The following is a 24,734-nucleotide window of genomic DNA, read 5'->3' as shown; positions in this document are numbered from 1 at the left end:
ATTTAGAAAAAGAACATCCTTTCTTTGAATTTAATCTTGACATGTTGTGATATTTCAATTTAGTTGAAATCCTATTAGTATTGAGTCAAATTGGAATCTGGGGCTGAAATAAATGAAAATCCTTAGATTCGTATTTCAAGGATTGTAAAGCCACTTGTTTTGATTTCGTCAAAAATTGCACTGAATACTTGTAAACATTGATTCGAAGGACCAAAATGTTTATAACTAACAAATTTGATTTAAAATGTATATAATAACAAGTTACATTTAATTCCTTATAAATCTAAATGACTTTGAATTTAATTTTTCCTTCGAAGTTGCCTTCAAATTCTATGGAATTGTAATGAATGAAATGTAATACAATATAACTGGATACGAAGGACCAACACTGTATAAAACTATTTTTATGTATAATGTCTGTAATAAATGAAATATGGTGTTGACTTGATTCAAATCAATTTGAATTGTTCCTACAAAGTTTCTCTTAGGAGTTTGAAGGCAAATTTAACAAAACTCTGATCCGAAGGACCATAAAGTTGTTGGACATTTTTAAATTTTAAGCATTTTCTCTTAGGAGTTTGAAGTTGTTAGAGGTAAATTTAAATTAACAACTATCTGATTCGAAGGACCATAAAGTTGTTAATCAAAGACGTTTAAGAAAGACTAAAAAAACCTGTTTAGGTTAGTTTGATAGGACGATGTATACTCCTAGATGTATGTTGGGCTTGTTGTACGCTCCTTTTAATGGTAAAAACCTTATATAGTATTCACTGAATTATCATCCGATGTTCTTGGACGTTATTTCCAAGAATTTTCCAATCAGTGTTCATGAGGGATGTTATATATGGATAACACTCCCAAGATATTAGAATCTAATTTCGATGAAAGCCTGACAATGGCAAAAAAAGATCTCCTTTCTACTTGCTCCACATTCGTCTGAATCCACATGAGCAATTTTATATAGCTGTACCCGTAATCCTGTGTGTCCACTCAGATTACGTATCATCATACCAACCTCAGACTTCATCGTGGTTCTATTCCAAGAGTCCATAAGGCATTCTCTCACCTATATTTTTAATTCAGCTCTCGTAGCCTCAAATGGTTTTGCATTCGTCAGTTTAACTACCTCGAGCTCCCTTTTCCTTCAACTAGTACATTCGCTCTTTCGTTGCTAACTACCCCCGAGAGGCCTGGTACCCATATTATGTGAACCTTACCTCTGGTATAGTATTCGGTAAAAGAAGAAAGCAATTTAATTTCTTAATTTATTGTTCAAATTTTCTTTGTTAATTCAATTCATCCTATTGCTAGAAATATACCTTTAGCTACTGCCACATTAAATTATTCACTTAGTATTAAAGGCTTCCGGAATTATGAATAATAATACGGTAAGCAGGTGCAGTTAAATATTATCCAAAGAAATTTTGTTGGTACTAATCAGACATTTTACTTGGTTGCCCCAAAAATCGGGGGCCTGGGATTTAAGGAATTCTAAAACACAAGTTTACACTGTAAATTGATCATTTCCAGTAAACTATATCGATAAAAAACTTATTCAGTTCAAAGAAGACTTTTGTTTATAAATTTGATCAGAAATATAGAGCCGGCTTTGGAGCGAGTGGGAAATAATATCGTTATATGTAAAAGAAAGAAACCAGTGAACCTATGACTAATGAGAATGCCGTTTACTGATAAGAGTTTAGAGTCCCGATTGTTTAGAACTCATGAGAGAGCTCTTTGCAATTATGAGATTATAATGAAGGGGATCAATGCACTGCGACCTAGGTGTGGATCTTTTGTATAGCCCATTGATTCACCATAATAGCTTTCGTTCACGCATGAAGGGTAACTGGTTTAGTTGGTGAGAGAAGCACCCAAGATCTTAGCTCTGCGGGACCCTATTAATGAGCAGTTAAATAGCATATGTGCTGAGATTTCCTCTTGTAGGCCATAGAATCTGCAGAGATTCGTTATAGTGAATTGATGATATCTAAGATCACAACGTCTAGTAAGTAATCCCGTTAGTACTCTGAGATCGCTTTTATTAAGCGCTAGTATCTTTTGAGATTTTCCCTTTGACAGTGTTATAAATCGTTTTGCCTTTCTGAGCCCTGGTATTGCTTCCCAATGACGAACAAATTCAGATTTCACCTAAGAATCACATTTAGCTTAGGCGTATCTTTGGGAAAGAAGGGCAGACAGTCTGCTCTTTCATTACCAGAGTGACCCACATGACCAGATATACAAACAACGCCTACATAAGTCATATACATATTTCAGCTTGAAAGGTTGAAGGATAGAATCCCAGATAGATGGCCTTTTGTAAGTTGGGACCGCAAATGACCGCTCCCGTTTCACCATTTATTTCTTTGGGACCATTTGTGAAACAAACTTGATCTGCAATTTCTTGGCATCAAGTTCGATCAGTTCATGTGTCCCTGTTCGGTATAATAACCTCAAATAATCTATCGAAAACTATAGTTGGTGACCCTAAGTCGGGATTTCGAATGTATGGGTCATTTATGAATAATTTGAGTGCAACCAAGTCAGCAATTCTCAAACTGGCAATACCCGGTAGGCGAATTGCAGATCTGCAAGCTATATAGCGGCCATGTTACAGGTTTTCTGTTTAAACCAGTATAAACGAAATATTGTTTGAATTTCAGAAAGTTTCGGAGTCCACCTATGTATATAGTGAGTGTTACAAAACCAATAAGAACTAAACAAACAGCACATATATTAGAGTCAAGTCATACTCCCTTGAAGATTGTCAACACAGCCGCTCCCAAGAAAATAGCTTTCATGTGATAGTAAACATTCTCAAAGATCCGCTTATGGATCAAACAATCTCCCATTTTCACGACTAATAGCTGTAGGAAAGGATTTTACAGGTTTCATTTCGGTAAAAAGCAAGTGTTGCAGAATCATGAAGAACTAAACAAAGAGATCGTGCCCACAATTCAAGGATCTGCTTTTGAATCATATAACCTTGTACGAAAGATTATACAGGCTTTTGAAAGCTTTTTTTGGCCGAATAACTCGCAGACAATTGCAGTTAAGAAATGATTACAGAAGTGAGATATTTTATTTGGACGATTAGCAGTGACTAGCAAAATCGTACGATTGATTCCATTTCTTCTTGGTTAAAATTTCTCACAATTTGGCAACTCTTTTACAGCATTACCACTTAACAGGGTGCAACACAAATATCCTGAGGATATTTACTGTTGTACATGTATAAATAAGAAATCATAAAATGTTTGTTGTTGCACAAACACATTACAAATTACAGCTGTTGCAAAGTAATTGTATGTGTGTGTGTGTATGTTGTAAATGAAGTTTAAATGTGTTTCTTTACAAATATGTATGTAATTCATTACATTAAAATGACCACAAAGTTGCTGTTTTTGTTTAAATTTATTTTATTTATTATTATTTTGTTTTTTTCTTTCTATTTTAGTCTTAATTATTTTATTACCTTCAAAAGTGTACAACAACAATCTCTGTTACTTAATTAAGTTGTTGTACTTGAGTGTGGGGATTTGAAATAAAATAAATTTGATTTCTTTATAAAATCTAGTTGTATAGTGTTTGTTGTACAACACAATTTTTGAAATGTGGTTGTTTTAAGTGTAAGACAAATTTGTACAAAATTTTTGTTTTAATGGACATGTGTTAAATTGAAAATTGTAATAACCTTATGGGGCAAATTATTGAGATTTCGTAGAGAGAAAAGTTGTTATCAAACAAATGTTGTTTGCTTTGATAATATTGTTTAAAAAAAGATTTCTTTTTATTAAAGATTAACTATTACTATATTAAAGATTGGATGATATTTTGATGATCACTTCAATCTTCTTCCCCACCAGTATCCTAGAATTTTTCATTAAAAGTTTTTATTTAGAATATTACTACAAAACTTAAAGCCATAATATCCTTAAATTTTGTTTTTTTTTTTTCAAAAATTTATTTGTGAAATAAATAAATTTAACAACATCTGAAATTATTCGTAGACACTTTTTATAACTTCTATGAAAAATATCATAATGTATATACAGAAAATAAACTCAAAATTTGTGCAGCTGTTGTCTGTTCATTCGTTTGTTTGTACAACTTATTGAACGTCCTGTTTTTAGTTTCACATCTTCTCTTCCCAACCAGACTACAGGATAAACTTGTTGTTTTTTTGTTCGTTATTTCATTCAGAGCATCAAAAAAAAGGTTTCCTTTCACATTTCAAAACGTTTGTATAGAAGAGAGAAGGAGTAATAAAGAGAAAGAGAGAAAAGTTGTTACAGGACAAGTCATTGAGTAGTAAATGTGTTTGTGTGTTTTAAGGGACGAATTTACACAATATGTTTACAATGTTATATGTACCCAGTAGTTTGGTAAGGACAGTTCCCCTATTTAAACTATCACTTACAGTTACATCTAGTCACCTAGAAAGAAGTCATTCGTCACACCATAGATTACAAAGATACAGTGAGAAAGCTAAACAAAAACTTGTATCGAAACAAGTTATTTTTAAATGACGACTGTCTCCGCTCTTTTGTAAAAAAGGAACACTCAAGAGGAGACTCTCTTCACATTTGTGACGAAAAACAATTAGAGCCAGCCAAGTGTTTCCGCGTTAGAGCAAATGATTGTAATACTCTTTGAAGAACTGCTGGGTAGTTCTAGATAGAGGACTTGAATTAATAACTTGTTTTTTTTTTAACTTTAGAAGAAAGTTAGAAAAAAAAAAGTAAATTAATTTGAAACTTGTTTCCGGTTATGTACAAAGTAGAACTAATGTGTTTATATTGACTTTTACTTTTTTTCGACATTATTTAATGGAGTAATAAGGAAACATTTGTTTCAGTTTTTGTCAAGCTTATATTTATGTAAATTTCGAAAGTTAACATTGATACACAATTTTTTGCTGCTCAATATGAATCACTTTTCGAGCTCTGCATAAAGATGCATTGTAGCCACTCAATTGAGCAGCTCATTTGGCTCCATCCATTGTGATCCCATAGTGATGCCCTAGTAATCGTTAGAGTCCTTTATATTACTACTAACTACTTCCAGTGTTTAACCAAGCGGTACAATTTACGAAGTTTAGAATGATCTAGAGATTTATTCCAGATAGCACCTCCATATCTCCTCCATAGAGAATAGCAGAACAGTAGCAAAGAAGATGAGATACAGTCACCTCATCCTCCTCGTTAGGACAACTGTTGTATTCGATACCCATCGTTCTGGCATGATTACAGTGTGTCCTTAATACCGATTCATTACCCTATAGATTAATCGGATCGTATAGTTAATAATGGACCATAAAATATCATTATTTGCAAACCCCATAAGCCGTATGATTCACTCTTTCTTTTATGGCTTCTGATCGGCGATTGTATTGCAGAATTATGTTCAATTAAGTTTAAGCCTTATGTACATGACCCATGACTTCCATATCTTTAAATCAAGAAGTATAGAGTGGATTTAAGGAAATCTTTCTATTTCAACTGGAATCGCTTTGACGAAAACTTCCTACGTTAAGTCTTGGCACTTTTTCAAAAATCTCTAAAGAAGTCTTGGCAATCAAATCAGACGATCTTGTTCTTGTTCAATCAAGATCCGTGATTTTCAAATCTTTAAATTATTTAAGAAGTATAGAGTGGTCTAATTATGATCATCTTCCTATTTCAACTGGAATCGCTTTGACGAAAACTTTCTACGTTAAGTATGTATTCGCACTCTTTCAAAAATCTCTGAAGACAAAGTCATGGTAATCAGGTTAGATCTTGTATTCTTCCAAAACTTTTCAAAGATAGTGATTTATACATGTCAAATCTTTCCGTCAAAACTGAAAATGATTCGACACGTGAACGGATCGTTGAAAGTTCCTATTATTAACAGTTCCAACAGTTGCCTAGAGTTCGTTTCTGGAAAAAAATCTTTGGCCGAGTACAAAACGGATCTTTCCCACAAGAGGTCTGTATTAAACCGATCTGCAAAAGTCACTAAAACGGGAAATTATTTGAACCGAAAACGAATCCTTGGGAGTGTTTATTATGACTAGTGGTCTTTATGTAGTTGTTGTTGTAACAACTGAGATTTTTTATCTCTCAGTGGACAATAACCTGACTCGATATAGAGCGAAGAATGAATTGAAAAACGTATTTTGTGTAGATGCTTTGGTTATGACTATTTGTAGAGGATGAAGAAAGGAAGGAGAACACTCTGTTTCCTCTAATAACTAAGTCATGCATATATTACCAGAACAATTGGCACTTTGTTTCAATCAACAGATCATTGATAAAACAATTAAAGCACGATATATAAAGATGTTATTCCTCAGTGATCCTCCACACAGCGATCATTGCGGATCTCAACTGGGAAGTTAAAGAGATACCATTTCATCGAGTATCAACTAGTTCCAAAACTTTATCCTCTTGAAGTATAATTCAGTAATGCTAAGGACCTCTTTTAATAGAGAGTTTGAGATCGAAATAGCATACCATGCAGCATATTACAATTCCCACAAAACTCATAAATCTAGATCGGACAATCACTTCATACATATCTCTGAAAATATGATCGAAATTATTTTTAACCTTCAGAGTCATTACCAGATTTTACTATTCAAATCAAACTAGAGTATATAACATCTCGAAGGATGTCAGCTGGTTCCTAAACTTAATCTCTCGCTTTCAATAACACACACTCGCAATGATCTGGCAGACTTTACGGTAGTATTTAAGATTTATTAACATTTTATTTAAAAATTTCTTTATTTAAAAAGTTATAAAGCATTTAAACTTCTTTATAGTTGCAGTTGGTGAAAACGACCCTAAAGATTTACAGTTTTAACTGGCTTCAATACGATTGGAATGGCCTGACATCCACTATTTAAACGATTACGAAATTTTCATATGCGGGCTATGTTTGCAACCCAATATACTCTGCAAATGTTTATGATGCAAACAACAACAACAACAACGAAAAAACACCACTAAAAATTCTCATATAGCAAAAAAAAGAAAAAAGTCGACAACCAGGATGAAAATGTTTCTATGAATCATGCAATTTTACAGACTCCAGTTTTAACCCTTAAAATGCCGACTGTTGTTATTATAAATAAAAATTAGCAAAATTAAAAAAAAAAAAACTTTTTATAAACATTTTGTATGAGAATAATATTCTTTCTAATATTAATTAATATACAATTTTCGGGAATCACTTTTATTGCTGTAGAAGGCAAAGGGTTAAGGGGTAAAAAGTGGTTGGAATTAATATAATGAATTTATGTATGTATATTTGCCCATAAAAAAACTCAACGGTTAACTTGCCATTTATCGTTTAAGGGTGTTGATATATTATTGGAATATTTTTTCAAACAAATATGATTTGTAACAGTTGTTTAAATTTAAAAATCTTTCTTTGAAAACATTCTTTATTTTTTCATTTAATAAACTAGCCAATTGCTTAATACGATTATGTATTTCCAAATAGAATTGTTTTCATTTTTCATTTCATTTACTTCTTGACACTTTTCTTTAAGAAAACATTTCCATTAGTAGGACATACTCAGACACAAGTGTTTCCACTAAAATGGGTCTTCTTCAATTTTGTGTTTGATAAAAAGGAAACAGAAAAAATTGAAAATGAACACACAACTGAGATATAAAAAAAATACAGAGTTTATAATAAAAGGTAGAAAAACGAACCAGAAATAAAAACAAACAAACGAAGAATTGGAAAAAAATAACATCATTCACATTAAAATGTCTTTGAAATAAACAAACTTACTGTCTCACCGGCTCGACACACATATTAATGCAATGATAACCCAGCGAACATATTGGCGGAAGTTTAAAAAATGTGTAGACTATAGTGAGGAGCAGATTGTAGTTTATAGACCAGACTTTAGTTTAGTTTATATCTAGACACTAGTCAAGTCTATAGGTCATACTATAGAATAGACTATAGCCCATACTATAGTCCAGTCTATAGCCCTGCCTACAGTCCATATTATAAGTCTACCCCATAGTTTACAGTGCAGACTATTGTCTAATCTATAGTCCAGACTATTGTCTAGTCAATAGGCCAGACTATAGTCGAGCCTATACACCAGACTAATATATAGTCCAGGTTTATGTATAACCTCAAGTTCAGTCTATAGGCCCGACTATAGTAGAGTAATAGACCAGACTAATATATAGTCCTGACTAAAGTCTAATCTCTAGTTCAGAATATTGTCTGGTCTAAAGTTTTGTGTACAGTCCAGACTGTACTCTAGTCTATAGTACAGTTTAGTCAATAGTTCAGACTAAAGCTTAGTCTACAGTCCAGACTTTAGTGTAGTCCAATCTATACTACAGACTTTAGGTTATTCTATAGCCCAGACTAAAGTCTACTCCATATTCCAGACTATAGTCTACTTTATAGTCCAGATTATAGTCTACTCTATAGTCCAGACTATAATCTATTTTATAGTCCAAACTATAGTCTACTCTATAGTCCAGACTATAGTCTACTCTATAGTCCAGATTACAGTCTACTCTATAGTCCAGACTATAGTCTACTCTATAGTCCAGACTATAGTCTACTCTATAGTCCAGACTATAGTCTACTCTATAGTCCAGACTATAGTCTACTCTATAGTCCAGACTATAGTCTACTCTATAGTCCAGACTATAGTCTACTCTATAGTCCAGACTATAGTCTACTCTAGTCCAGACTATAGTCTACTCTATGGTCCAAACTATAGTCTCCTCTATAGTTTCCAGACTACAGTCTACTCTATAGTCCAGACTGCAGTCTACTCAATAATCCAGACTACGGTCTACTCTATAGTCCAGACTATATTCTACTCTATAGTCCAGACTATATTCTACTCTATAGTCCAGACTATATTCTACTCTATAGTCCAGACTATATTCTACTCTATAGTCCAGACTATAGTCTACTCTATAGTCCAGACTATAGTATACTCCATAGTCCAGACTATAGTTTAGTCTATAGTCCAGACTATAGTATACTATATAGTCTAGACTATATTCTACAGCTATAGTCCGGACTATAGTCTACTCTATAGTCCAGACTGTATTCTACTCTATAGTCCAGACTATAGTCTACTCTATAGTCCAGACTATAGTCTACTCTATAGTCCAGACTATAGTCTACTCTATAGTCCAGACTATAGTCTACTGTATAGTCCAGACTATAGTCTACTCTATAGTCCAGACTATAGTCTACTTTATAGTCCAGACTATAGTATACTCTATAGTCCAGACTATAGTATACTCTATAGTTCAGACTATAGTATACTCTATAGTCCAGACTATAGTATACTCTATAGTCTAGACTAAAGTATACTCTATAGTCCAGACTATAGTATACTCTATAGTTCAGACTATAGTATACTCTACAGTCCCGACTATAGTATACTTTATAGTCCAGACTATAGTCTATTGTCCAGACTACAGTGTATTCTACAGTCCTGACTATAGTCTATAGTCCAGACTATAGTTTAGTATATGGTCCAGAGTCCAGATTTTACTTTTGTCTAAATTTTGATCACATTTGACTTGGGTTTAACAAAAATAATCGAGATTAATCGAGATTATTCATCAACTCCCAAATGTTCACTGGTTCCGCAACTTCAGAATTATAAAAAGAAAAATAAAGAAAATGCAAAACCAGTTGCAGGTAGTTTGTTTATAATAAATGTTTAAGTTTTTTTTTTTTCAACGTCTTCTTATTAAAACTCTTTAAGTGGTTGTTGGTTGATTCTTTATTTTATTTATTTTAAGCTGATTTTCTTTTGGGTATGAGCCCTGAACCGAGAACACGGTGTCATGATAAAACTAAAGAATACAATAAAGAATAAGAAAAAAAAGAAGCAGTAGCAGTATGGGGAAGCGAAAAGTAGAGAAGAGGAAACAAAAATAAAAATACAATGAAACTGCAGAGTAAGTGGAAGAAGCAGCAGTGTATTGTTTAAGGTAGTGGTGTAGTAGCAGTATGGAACGGCTGTAGTATGACAATGATGATCTTAAAATTTATTTCATTATTGCAACATAAAACATGATTTTAGTGTTTTTATATTTTGCTGCGTTTAACACCAAAGCAATTCTGAAAACAGAAGTTTAAAGGTATGGTAAGGTTAAGGATTATAGCCCAAGGCAAGATCTAGCAAAAGCTCAAGAAAATTTATTTTCCTTTAGACTTTGGCTCATACTCAAGACAATTGTAAGAAATTAAAATATAGCTAAGAACGTTCTAAAGTTCAGTGTTGCGCGCTTGACGATCGAAGAGTATAGATTTGTATATTACACAATCAAATTATATTCTGAAAGCTCAAAATCAACTAAATTGAAATGTCCCTCACGTAATATTGTTTTTGCACTGTTTTTCTGTTTTTGCTTTATTTTTTGGATTTTAAGGTTCATTGTATTTTCATTGGAGTACGAGTAAGTTTATACGTTTTGTTTTGGGGGGCTTTAGTTTATTTGAGCTTTTGTTTCTGTTTTTAACTTGCCTGCACAAAATCAACGTAACTTTTTTTTGCAGTTGCTGTTTTTTTTTTTTTGCCTTAAGGTTTTCGATACTTTTAGCTTAGTTTTGTTGTTTTGCTCACCTTAAAGTTTTTTTTTACAGCTTTATTGCAATGATGCCTTTTAGCTTCTTGTTTGGTAGGGTCTTTAACACTTACTTACTCAATGGTTAGAAGAGGCAGGTGAGTTAAGGTATGAAATGATTTGTTTTGAAAAACTCTGTTAAAATTATATTTCGGCATATTTTCACTTATTTGGGCAATAATGCTTCTCTACCTCCTATTGTTCAGCAGACGACTGCCACAAACCCTAACCAAAGCCTAGAAAATAACCGCCTGTCCTTCCTACAGCCTTTTTAATCAATCTTTATTCGCAACGTCAATCAAGTAAACATCGTCCGGAAGCCTACCATCGTTACCACACGTTTGAATATTGTCCCCAAAACCCAACAGCTCTTTTAGTTTCACATTAAACTTCATCCACCAATAGTTCCTCAAGTGTCTAAAGAAGCGTTTATGTGCCACGAATCTTCTGAATCAACACATGCCCTGAAGATAATGGTTTTTTCATGATTTTTTCCAAGAATATAAGACTTATCAAACCATTGACACTACCCTAATGAATAGTATTTGTAAAACTTGCTAAACTATTGATCGCCACCTTCATAGATGGCATTTGCAGGAGAGAGAATTCAGTTATATTGGTGGAATAGGTTACGCATTACTGCAAGATATAGACTTATTACAACTAAAGACATGAGGTCTAGGAACCTCCGAACTGCTAAGAACTTGATGTTCGGTTTTGCTAAATAGGACTGACGCATTCCTACCACATTCTTAACACATCTGGTAACAAGAGGCCTAGGAGTTTACGGCCTTAATCTAAGGAAACACCCCCGAGGACTAAAGGACTTTCAACCAAGAGAGCATTTGCAGGAGAGTAAATTCAGTTAGATTGGTACAATAGGTTACCCATTACCGGAAGATATGGACTTTGAAGTTACAGACTTAACACATTGGAGTCTAGGAACCTCCGAACTGCTAAGAACTTGATGTTCGGTTTTGCAAAATAGTACTAACGAATTCCTACTACAGCATTCTGGTAGCAAAAGGTCTAGGAGTCTCAGTTTCAGCCGGACGTTTACGGTCTCAATCTAAGAAAAACCCCCAGAGGACTGAATGACTTTCAACCCAGAGAAAGTTTAAACTTAATCCACCTATTGATCCTCTAGTGTCAAAAGAAGCATTTATGTGCCATGGATCTGGTGAATCAACACATGACATGTAGATAATAGTTCCTCCAAGATGTCATCCAATAATATAAGAAGTGGTTCAAGTCACTACTCTGTAAAACTTGCTAAACAATTAATCTTCCAAATAATCTTTTTGTTGAACTATTCCACCTTGATAGATGGCGTTTGTAGGAGAGAGAATTCAGTTAAATTGGTAGAATAGCTTACCGAACACTGGAAGATATGGAGTTTGAAGTCAAAGACTTATTACAACTAAAGTCATGAGATCTAGGAATCACCGCTGAGAACTTGATGTTCGGACTGACGAATCATCCTTAACACATCTGGTAACAAGAGGCCTAGAAGTCTCAGTTTCAATCAAGAGTTTACTGTCTCAATCTAAGGAAACACCCCCAAAGAGTGAATCACCCCTATCGCCAATCAACATTTCACGTGAAATATGTTCCCTTTTCACCTTTTTTTGGTTCACTAACTTTTTTCTCGTGAAAAAAAAATTCCCCTGTTGATGGAATTTTTTAAACATCGAACAGCTGTTGCATACAAAATCAAACTATTGTGAATGAATTGTTCACAATAAGTTCACGATAGTAATTTTCCCTTCTAGGGGAATGAAAATTTCACTTCTATTAGCGATAGCGGTGAATGACTTTTAGCGCAGAGGCTTTTAAGGAGAATGTAGGTTTCCGCTCATTCAATAGTTAACACATTGCACTCTCCATAGCGAAGATAGAAACTTATGATTGGGCATTACAATCGAATATTAAGGTAGGAGTCAGCATAGAGAAGTTTCGGACGGATATCAACACGTTTTCGAAACATTTTCGTGATATATATATATAAAATCAAGACAAGTCCTATATTTCATTGATATATCAAGGGTTCCACTTGTTCACTTTGAATATTTGTCAGTTTCGTAGTTTTGGATATTGGATTCGAAGTTTTGAAGTTTTGTAGTTTTAATATTGATTTTAAAGCTGATCCTTTTGTAAAGGATCATTTGGGGATTCAAAAAAGAAGTTCGTTCGGAAATAAGTGAAGCTCTTCGCCCAATTTGGAGACATTAAAGACAACGAGTGTGACTTCTATTAAGATATCATAGGGAATTATCTAAAAAAGCAATCCGATTTCGATCAAGAACTAAAAGACTCATGATCATTTGAGGTGTAAGCAAGTGCAAATTACATAGATCGTTCGAACTTGGAAAGTCCTTAGCATCTTTTAAAAACCTTTAAATCTAAATCTAGGCAATCTTTGAAAATTGTTTTTATACACATGATAATCGGTCAACAGCTCATCAGGAAAGCTTTGCCAAAGTTTTAGGAAAAATATTAACTTGTATAATTTATCTAAGATTTAGGTAAACTTTTTACACTTATCCGATGGTTTTTCTTAAACTCCTTAATGGTTTTATGTTAATATTGAATATATTTTGTTGTAAGTCGAACGTTTTGATTTTCCAAATCAAAAAAAAAAACTTTTTAAGCAGACATTGACTAAAAACTACAAAAATGTTACATTTGATTACATCCGGAAATTGTGTTTAACACGTGAATGGAAATTTGAGTTAAACAGTAAAACAGTATCGATGGATGGTTTAAATTTTTTAATTACCTACTTAAAATCGACAGGTTTTTGTTAAACTAAAAGTATTTAAAAAAACATTATTTTGCAACTTACCATACTACACCAAATGCTCCATAACCAATGGGACGATCTGGTTGAACATCTTGTGGTACTGCTGGTGGCTGATAATATGGGGCAGCAGCCGCTAGTATAGCACCTTGTGGCGCACCGCCTGCAGCTCCACCTTGTACGAGTGACATCGAAACGCTCATTGAAGTTTAACGACAACAATAAATAAATATTTTTCTGTTTGTTGCAGTTGGGTTTTTTTGTTTGCTGCTTTTTAATATTTTGTAGCAATTGCAGTTGTTGCTGTTGTTGCTGTTGGTGATGATGATATTGTTGTTGTCGTTAATGCAACACCACCACCCGTGTTTGGGCTTTTTCGTCGTAGTCGTTATCAAAATAACCAAAATCAAATTCCAGCAACAGCAAAAACAAATAAATGAATAAATAAAATGCCCACTTGCTAGTTTAACACACACTCACTCTGGCTGTCTGTCTGGTTATTTTACAACACATTTAGTTGCTGCAATGCAAGTGTCTTCAAATGTTGTTGCATGTGTATTTAATATGCAGACACTTGCCTCAAATAAACAAATTTGTTTTCTTCTTTCCTACTATTAGTAGAAGAGTAATTTTTTTCGGGTGTGTGAGGGGTTTGTTGATAGAATGAATATTTATTTATTATTTTTTGGGGGAATTTTTTTTTTTAAGGAAATCAACTCGTTGTAATGTAATTTTTGAGTTATTTCCTAAACACAAAAATTTAAATGGAAATTATTTAAATTTCTTTTGTATTTTTTGTTTAATTTGTAGTTTAGTTTATTTGTACATTTTATTTTTAAATTTTTTTTATTAATTTTGGGTGGGTGTGCTACTAGTATAATGATGATTAAATTTAATAATTTATATTTTTATATTGATTTTTTTAGAATTTCTTAAGCCAATTAATTATTTATTAACACTTGTTAAGGAGTAAAAGCTGAAAATAAAGCAGAAAATAGAAAAAATTATTGATTTATTTAAAATTACGTGTAATAATAGTTAGCAAAGTTTTCTTTAAGAAACAGAAAGTAATAATCCTTATTATTAAAAAAACTCTGTCTCTTCAATTGCCCATACCTGCCCGACGAAGTAAATCTACTTAAAATTACTTTAAAAATCGAATAATTTTAAATCACTAGCCACAATACCGAAAAAGCTAGAGAATTGTAAAGCTTCCATAAAAACGGGTTTTCATTAAACAGAATACTGAGCTATCAGATCTCTTGTCATAGTAGCCCCAGGCCCCATGAACAACAATTACAATATAGGCGCCGACAAAGTAGGGGAAATATCGCCGAATCAACACATTTTAAACCTGCAACCACAGCCACAAACAGGTACCTTGAAGAGATCTAACCAATAGCCGAGGCACCAGATATGAGTAGAAACACTTGTCAAAACACGAAATCAACTGACCCTACAAGTTGAGATCCGGGCTGACTCTACTTCCGGTACATTGTTCAATTAGTTTGTAATTTTGGTATAATTATTAACAGTTCTAGCGTGCCTCCGTGGGATATGCACTAACTAACCTAAGTAAAGCTAAGTAACTAACTAACTAACTAACTAACTAACGAACTAACTAACTAAACTAACTAACTACTACTAACTAACTAACTAACTAACTAACTACTACTAACTAACTAACTAAGCTAACTAACTAACTAACTAACTAACTAACTACTAACTACTAACTAACTAACTAACTAACTAACTAACTAACTACTAACTAACTAACTAACTAACTAACTACTAACTAACTAACTAACTACTAACTAACTAACTAACTAACTAACTAACTACTAACTAACTAACTAACTAACTAACTAACTAACTAACTAACTAACTAACTAACTAACTAACTAACTAACTAACTAACTAACTAACTAACTAACTAACTAACTAACTAACTAACTAACTAACTAACTAACTAACTAACTAACTAACTAACTAACTAACTAACTAACTAACTAACTAACTAACTAACTAACTAACTAACTAACTAACTAACTAACTAACTAACTAACTAACTAACTACTAACTAACTAACTAACTAACTAACTAACTAACTAACTAACTAACTAACTAACTACTAACTAACTAACTAACTAACTAACTAACTAACTAACTAACTAACTAACTAACTAACTAACTAACTAACTAACTACTAACTAACTAACTAACTAACTACTAACTAACTAACTAACTAACTAACTAACTAACTAACTAACTAACTAACTAACTAACTAACTAACTAACTACTAACTAACTAACTAACTAACTAACTAACTAACTAACTAACTAACTAACTAACTAACTAACTAACTAACTAACTACTAACTAACTAACTAACTAACTAACTAACTAACTAACTAACTAACTAACTAACTAACTAACTAACTAACTAACTAACTAACTGACTAACTAACTAACTAACTAACTAACTAACTAACTAACTAACTAACTAACTAACTAACCAACTAACTAACTAATATTCGAGAAACATTCCATCCCTCAACTCCTTCTCTTTGAATTTAAACGAAAGACAGAGAGACGTATACATGTATCTGTATTTGATCAGTTGATACGATATCCCTTACTTTTAATTAGCAACCAATACTAAGTTATTATTTTTACAAGATCAAGGCCCCTAGCTGTCAATGTTTATACCTTGTAATTATTCTAACGGACAAATGGACATACCTAGAACGTCTTAAACCTTTGATGGGATACCGATTCGATAATGTTCATATAGATAAAGTCTGAAATTACGCTATCCACGAGATAATTTTTTCTTAAACATACACACACAAAAATATAATATCTTGTAATTTGCCGAACTATTGCTGTCACCTGTTTAACTTTACAAATTTGTAACCCTATTACTAATAGATAGACACTAGGCAAAGCTCACAAATTGCTTAACAAATGTGCAATGGGAAATTCCCATTGGCAGGTACCTGGGAAAAAGGTATCAAGTGTTACACACTAACATTAAATTGTACAAAAATTTTCGTAAATTCACTATATTTTTTTTTTACCCAGTCACCATTTAGAAGATTTTTTGGTGACTAACCTCAAAATTAAGTATTTATCGAGTACTTTTGATTTTCATGAGATCAGGGTGATATTTTTGTCAGTACATGTATTATTTATAAATCGAATATTAACGTTTCTTTAGCTAATTAAATAGTATTGGAAGGTAAATTCTAATTGGAAGGAGATAACACAATATTTTAGATTTCAAAGGAAACAGACTTCTAAAAAACCTAAAGAAATAAAGAATATCCCTGATGGAAACAAAAATTGCATCAAATTTTTATTGCTGGTTCCTTAGAATGTCTTTCGAATCATGCCAGATTATTTTCCCTCGAAATGCAACTCTGTAATATAATAGACTTCAACAGAAGTAGAGCTCTAAAGAACCCGGACAGACAAAGCTTAGCCCGGATAGAAATAAAAAAAACTTTATCAGGCAATCACTGGTTCTTAGGAAGCTCTTTAAAAGTGCATACTTAAGAATTATATTATTGTGCCAGAGAACGGGCTTTAGAAGTAAAAACGATATCATTAGTTCTAAGAATTCCAAATTTCACGAAGTGGTTTATTAAGAGGTTCGTTCTTAAGGCAAAAGTATGATGATTACAAGGTTTACATAGACAAACGGACAGACATGATGTAATTGACTCAGAAAATTATTCTAAACCGATTGGTATACTTTAAGGTGGGCGTATGACCAATAAAAATTTCCTATAATTCAATTATAAAATCAAACAAATAAATGTTAACATTACTGTAACTTTACATTACATTTTGCCATCGCAAAAGGGACCATGTAAATGAAAATACCGAAAAAAAACAACAATAAATACACAAAGAGACAAAAACGCAAAAAAATCTACTCAGAAAATTTTGCCGAATTTACAAGTACAAAAGGGGTAGTAAAATTACAACAAAAAACGAAAATAAAATACTAACAACAAAAATGAAAAAGAAAAAAAAAACACACACACTCTTATACTTGACAAAATTTTAGGCAGACAACAAAAAAAAAACTTATTTTTTTTAGAAAACAAAACTTACCTTTATTTATATTTAATAATTTTTGCTGGCAAATTTATGAATTTATTTAATTATATATTTATTTTAACACTTGTTTAAGGCAAAAAAAAAGAAATGCATAAAATAAAATGGAAAAGAAGAAAACGAAAACATTAAGGTAAACAAACTTATTTGCTTTGCTAACTTTCTTACTCTCTTGGTTTTTTTGTAGAGGTTTTTTTTTTAGCAATTAATTGATTTGTGATATTAATTAGCAATTTTTATTAACAATTATTTTGATTAGGTTGTTTTTTTTAATATTTATTTTGTTTACTTTAGCGTTTTTGTAAGTTACTTTATAAAAGAAAAACACAAAAAAATGCCGGTTGGGGAAGCACTCGCTCTCGCTTACTCACTCTCACTACAAATGGACAAAGACTCGTTGTTAAATGTTGTTTAGCAGCTGAGTGTTGTTGTAAAATATATGTGCTCTTTGTTTTTTTCTTTTTTAATTGAGTGCTATTGTAATAAGGCTGTGTGTTGTTGTTATTATTATTAGGGAGTAAAAGAGACAAACACACACGCACACACACTGTGGGAGAATTTGAGTTAAATAAATGATAAAGAAAACCAAACTAGACGCTATTTAGTGTAACACTAAATATTTTTTTCTCTTGTTTTTTTTATGAAGTTAAAACTTTTTTTCTTTTTATTGTTATTATTTATTTAATATTTTAGCAATTTTATTTTAAAATTTATTTACAGTGATGTTTTGTTGCTAGATTTTGTTTTGTTGTTGTTGTTGTTAATACTGTAAAAATCTTATAACAGTAAATTTGTTTTTCTTGTTTTCTTAAAAATAACAACAAAATTTCTTTAATTTGCTGAATTTATTACTTTTATTGTAATAATTTCCCCATAAAAATTTGTTAAAAGAAGCTTAAAGTGCTGCTGCTGATTTGAGAGAACGAAAAAAAAAAACACTTTTTTTTAAGAAATTTTCTACACTTAGAAGACACACACACACACAAATTACACAGAGAAGAAGATTTACTTTTAATTAAATTTTTTAATATTTTAATAAACTCTATTATTTTATTAAATTTTTTTCTTAATTTTTACAACTAAACAAACACAAACACTTTTTTCATACTTTTTTTTGCTTTTGCTAAATTTAATAACTTTTTTGTTGTTGTTTTTGTAAACGCGTACTACGGATTCTTTTTTTATTGTGTTTAAAATGACGACGACTGATTTGCTTGTTGTTGTTGTTTAATAAATATGGTTGAATTAAAGTTTAGTTTTAACACTAAACATTTTATTTACTTTTTAATTTGTGAAATTAACTTTTCTTTGCTTTTTGTTATATTCTTTCTTGTTGTTGTTGTTTGTTAATGAACTTCTTTTTTGTGTAATAGTTCTGTTTAAAATATAATTTGTAACAAAGATTCTTTTTTTTTTTTGTATTTCTATTCTTTCCGTTTATAACAAATCAGCCATACGTTCGTCAATCACGTACGAAACTCAAACGCAAACTAAATTGAGTGAAAATTTAGTAACACAAAAAACAGCATGTTTTCTACAAACAGTGTGGTCAACTTTAAAATGTAAGAAAAACACCAATTACAATTTTTAAAGAAAATATTTTTGTTTATCCAAGAAGTAGAAAATAGAATTTGTTATAAATTAAGTAGCAATATAAACGTTGGTAATAGTTACACTTTACATTATGGAAAAGTAATTTTGGAACTTTTAATAACACCCTTGGTCGATTCTATAATATGTCTCATGGCTAATTTAGAACATAAAGAAAATAAGGTGTTATTGAAAATAGTATAAACGACTAATAATCGGACACTTTTTTAATCAATATTAAATTTTGCTATAAAAACAGAAATCCAAAATTTCCAAATCACGAAAAAACTGAAAGTTTTGACACTATTGACACTAACGAAATAGAATTGGCATATGAAATTCCCTACATTTATTTTGGTATACCACAGTTTAATTGGTTTTACACCAAACTGGAATGTGTGAGTACAGCTTGGAGTAATTTATGTTATTCGGATTAAGATAATTATTTGAAAATAATTCACAATCTTTACGTTTTGAAAAACACTAAAAACAATGCCAAAAGCACTAAGTTGATAACGCTGAGCAATTTCAATGCAGTTAATGTGCAGAGTTGTATAAATTAGTAGTATTTTAGTTAATGCCCACGGTAGTATAAAGAAGGTTAAGGGTTGAAAAAAGCACTAGTTTAAAATAAAAACTCGCTTATTTTTGGTTATTGGTAAAAAGTTGAATTAATTTAAGTAAATTCAGGTCGGTCATGGTATATGATATCCTACAACTGTAATTATGTTACAAATGTTGATTATTATTTTTTTTATAATAAAGTATTTAATTTAATTTTTACCTTAATTCAGAAATTTTTTGTTGACAAAAAAGGGATTTTCTAAATGAGGGTTTATTTAGGGGCAGGGGGTTAATATGGTCCCATCCTGATACATTTTGGTAGAGGGATTAGATTAGGTTAGATTAGTTATTTATGCAGAATATCATCATGACATTAGTGTTTATAAGTGAATTTTGACCATCAAGTCATTTTCTGATGGGGACTTTGTATGGGAAATAGGATCAAATGAGGCCCGATCATTACGAAAATCAGCAGTATTATTAAGACTTATATTTATAACACTAAGTTTTGCCGATTTTTGAAGTGATACAAAAACATTTAACATATTTATGAGCTCAAAAGCCCTCTTCGGGGGGAACGGTTGAATGGGTGCTATACGAAATAATGGACCAATTTTAGTGATTCTGAGCCGATTGGTATACTTTAAGGTGGGTGTAGGGCCAATATTTTTGGGTGTTTTAAACATCAGCACAAACGCATAATACCCTCCCCCACTTTAGGGTATAGGTTTAGGGTATAAAAAATACAGGATTTTGATAAGAAATGCTGAGAATTTTTGATGAAATTTCTGGTTGTATTGAACATTTTTTCAAGAAAATACTGGTTTTATTCAAAAAATTATTTCTGAAAACAAACAATAAATTTTGTTGAAAATTTGAGAGAAAGAAATACTACTTTTTTACAGAAAATTTTTGATGTATATTTTTTAAATAATGCTGTTTTGTTAAAAATACTGTTTTTGGTGAAAATATTAAATTTCCATAAAAGTTAGTTTTTGAAAAAAAATAACAGTTTTTATTCGCTAAAATACTGTTTTGGATGGATCAAAATACTGGTTTTTGGTGGAAATACCGGTTTTTGTAAAAATACTAGTTTTTGGAGGAAATACAGGTTTTTATAAAAATATTGTTTTGGTGGTAATACCAATTATGATAAAAAATAGAGTTTTTTGTAAAAAAAAAAATGTTTTTTAATGAAAATTCTGATGTTTGTTATTTTTGGAAAAAACGGGTTTCTGGTTAAAACATTGGTTATTCGCTAAAATATTGTTTTGGATCAAAATACTGTTTTTTGTGAAAATACAGGTTTTTGTAAAAATATTGGTTTTTGGTGGAAATACCGGTTTTTGATAAAAGATAGTGTTTTTTGTAAAAAAATGTTTTGGAAAAACAGTTTTTGGTTAAATCATTGGTTATTCGCTAAAACAGTGTTTTGGATCTAAATAATGGTTTTTGGTGGTTTTTGTAAAAATATTGGTTTTTGGTGAAAATACAGATTTTTGGTGCAAATACCGTTTTTTGTAAAAATACTGGTTTTAGTGAAAATATAGGTTTTTATAAAAATACAGTTTTTTGGTGGAAATACCGGTTTTTGATAAAAGATAGTGTTTTTTGTAAAAAAAAATGTTTTTTTGGTTATATTGCTGTTAAAGGTAGAAAAAGCTGCATTCGTTTAAAATGCTGTTATTTTATAAAAATACATACTGCTTATACGCCTTTTTTTTATAAAAGTATTAGTTTTTGTTAAATGCTGGTTGTTGGCAAAAATTTTGTTTTTTTAAACTGGTTTTTAAAATATGGTTTTTGGAAAAATACCGTTTTTTAATCAAATATTGTAAAATAATGTTTTTTTGATAGATCCTTTTTGTAAAAAACTAGTTTCTAGCAAAAAACTTATTTTTATACATGATACTGGTTTTGGCAAAAAAAATACTGGTTTTTGGTAAAATTATGTTTTTGATGGAAATATCGGAAAAAAACTTGATTTTTGTGGAAATACCACTTTTGTCGAATTAGTTGTTTTTTTTTTTTGTTAAGATTGATAAGAAGTGGCCTCCGGTATGTTAGTGCTCTAGTCTGGTAGACCGGAGTTGGTAGGTTCGATTACGGTTTTTGTAAAAATATTAGTTTTAAGTAAAATGGTGTTTAAATAAATTTTAAAAAAATATTTAAAATTTTTTGCTACAAAAAATAAACTTCCATTTTTTTAACAGTTTTCGATTTTATATATTTTTATTACTAATTTTTATTATTCTCATTGTATTGTATGTTAGTTATACTTTACAAATTAAAAGATGTTCTTATTAAAATATACATTTTAATTTTTAAACCCATTTTAACATAAATTAAAAAATAACAAAATTTCACATTCAATTTTAAAGAGAGAAATTATTAAAAAAAAATATTTAGAATAAATGAAATACATACATACATTCATATATAAGACTGTTTTATTAATATACTAAGAAATATACCTACGAAAACCACAAGAACTCTGTTCTTTCCTTCAATGACAATTAAAAGGCAATATAGTTTTATTGTTGCTGTGTGGAATTGCCATTCCAGGTGGCATTCTCATCATCGGAATCTTTGCGATTATCCGATAGACGATGAATGTTCGAGCCACCAACATAACGACGATAAGCACCCCCTTGGCTAGTGCTAGGTGATGAATCACCTCCCTGTTCCTGATTGCTACTACCGGTGGTGTTGCCTGAACCGCCTCCCGCTAAAAATCTATCTAGATTACGACGTTTGGAGCTGTGTATTAAAATGAAATTATCATTTAATATTTCTACAATTTCTTTTTGCTACTTACACATCATTTTGCTCCTCACCGGCCCTTTTTTGTGCTCCTGTTTGTGCTGTTGTTGTACTGTCATTACGCTTGCCGGTTAGCCAATTTTTGGCTGAGGTGAATATTGAAAATATAGGATTCAATATGGCCATAATCATAACCGACATCATATTCAATAAACCACCATTTCGTGATATAATGGCCGTGGGGCCAGTGGCTTCTTTGCCTATTATTAAAATGACGGCACTGGGAAAGAGTTCAAGTTCCATGAGAGTTTTAGTATTATGTTCATTAGTCAATTCCCGCTTAGGATAGGTGGTGGCCAAAGTGAATTCTTTAATACCGGTTCCCGGTAATAGTTCACGTGTGACATAATCACGTATTTCGGCCAAAGTAGTGGCACATTTAAAATTATGACTATTGCTGACACCACTGGACAAGCGGAACTGTAAACGTGACTCATCCGTTGCTGAGGCGGTCGAAGAGTTAGTAGTTTTAGTTGTGGAATTAGTTGACGCTTGTTGAGATGTCGAGGCTTGATTTTCAGCAGCAAATTTATGTGCTCTTTCAGCTTTATCGGCAGCAATTTGTGCTCTTATACGTTCTCTTGCTGCCTGTTCTTCTAGTTTTTCACGTTTTATATTTTCTTTTAATTCCTTAAGTTCTTGATCCTTTTGCCAGGCTCTTAAGTTTTGCATTTCTTTACCTTCCTTGCGGCGTCGTAATTCACGTTCTTTTTCCAATCTCTTTTCCTCTTCTATACGTTCACGTCTTTTTTGTTCCAAATATTTGCGTGTTTCAGCCAATTTATCTTCTTCCAAGGTATTTGTTTGCGCTTTCTCTTCCTCCACTACTACAGCTTCTTTTTCTTCGTCTTTATGTTCCATTTCCTTGGATTTCTTATAGCAGACGCCATCCTTGCAAACAATTTCCTCAGAGGATTCTTTGCTTTCTTTAGTTTCATCTTGTTTTACTTCTTCCTTAGTTACCTGAACCTTTGAACTAGTAGAAGCTTTGGCCTCTTCCTGTATAAAATCATTTAAAGCAGCATTTGCTGGTGTTTTACCAGCCAATTGCAAGACTTTAGCTATTTTACCTTCCAACTCCTCTATACTGGCTACCACACCAGTAGCTATATCCAAAGGTGTTCCGGCTTTACCAATAAAGAATATTGAGGGCACGGGAACAATTTGAAATATACTGGCAAACTGCATGTAAGATTCACTTTCGCTTTCAATTTTGATGCACACAAAATCATCACTTTCCAATTTTTCGCGTATGCGTTTGTCATTGATAAAGTTACCCAATTTAATGGTGGCCTCATCTTTGCCTGAAGAAATTACAAATTTTTAATTTGTTTAATTTATTAACATAAATGACGTGTTCCCTGCACTCGGTATCAAAACACCAATAAACACACACACTAATACATACCTTCTACATAAACAACAAAAATTGCATTTTTGCTTTTAGATTGGGCTACGGCCTCTGCAATATTACCCTTGTACCAATTCATTGTTTTAAACTTTTTATTATTTTTTATGTTATTTGTTTGTATTTATTTGTATAACTAATAATTTTACCAATTTCTTTTTTGTGTTTTCTAAGAAAAAAACTTTTTTTCTTTTCCTCTTTATTGACAGCTGTTTGTCAGCTAATTAGAAAAGTTTTTAAAGTTGGCAACTCAGTTAAGTAGACAGAGAGAGAAAAAAGGCAGAGTTGCAAAATATTGGTATCAAATACAATTATCGTCTTGTTTGAAATTTTCTCGAGAATTTTCAAAAAAATAAATTACAAATTTCCATTATTATATTAACGCTCCATTATTATATTAACATTTACACCAAACATGATCTATAACTCACTGAAAATAATTTCTATTTATTTTTACTTGCAAACAATCGAAAATAGAAAAAGTCGAAGTAGACTGTCTAATGTCATAAAATCGTATTAACTCAATAAAGTTGCTAAAAGTCGAAACATGTAAAATAAAAAATAGTAATTTTGACTGTGTATAACAGAATGAAACAATTCAAAATGAATAGCATAATTTTGAACATTTATTTTTCAGTTAATATTTTTTTCTTCGCTAAAAAATATTTAGGTTTATGAAATTGTTTATATTTGTTTTTCAGAAGAAAATTGTTTATATTTTTCTCAAAAGAAAATTGTACTTTGTATTATTAAAGAAAATTGTATTTTATGTCATTAAAGTAAATATAGTCAAATTATC

The 24,734-nt window shown here is 31.4% G+C and overlaps 1 protein-coding gene and 1 long non-coding RNA gene across 2 annotated transcripts in view; both read right to left on the bottom strand.

Annotated features, from left to right (window-relative positions):
* LOC119608261 overlaps positions 1–18,597 on the bottom strand; it is a 93,113-nt gene extending 74,516 nt beyond the window's left edge. The window contains exons 1-2 of the long non-coding RNA XR_005231808.1: positions 17,548–18,597; positions 13,471–14,401 (exon numbers count right to left, since the gene is read on the bottom strand). This is a non-coding gene — a long non-coding RNA (uncharacterized LOC119608261). The remainder of the gene's footprint in view (positions 1–13,470; positions 14,402–17,547) is intronic.
* A 3,321-nt stretch (positions 18,598–21,918) lies between these two features.
* Positions 21,919–24,189, bottom strand: LOC119608256 (UBX domain-containing protein 4). Its single transcript, XM_037962595.1, has 3 exons — positions 23,936–24,189; positions 22,523–23,831; positions 21,919–22,464 (listed from the first exon to the last, which is right to left on the bottom strand). The coding sequence occupies exons 1-3, from the start codon at positions 24,015–24,017 to the stop codon at positions 22,239–22,241; spliced, it is 1,617 nt and encodes a 538-aa protein (XP_037818523.1). The 5' UTR covers positions 24,018–24,189; the 3' UTR covers positions 21,919–22,238.
* Positions 24,190–24,734: the final 545 nt, after the last annotated feature.

The sequence above is a fragment of the Lucilia sericata genome, unplaced genomic scaffold, assembly GCF_015586225.1.
Source record: "Lucilia sericata isolate MDLA Ls3-8-SP2 unplaced genomic scaffold, ASM1558622v1 Contig000815F_arrow, whole genome shotgun sequence".
NCBI classification, from domain to species: Eukaryota; Metazoa; Arthropoda; class Insecta; order Diptera; family Calliphoridae; genus Lucilia; species Lucilia sericata.
The sequence above is the reverse complement of the archived record's forward strand: the minus strand, read 5'-3'. Positions and strand labels throughout refer to the sequence as shown.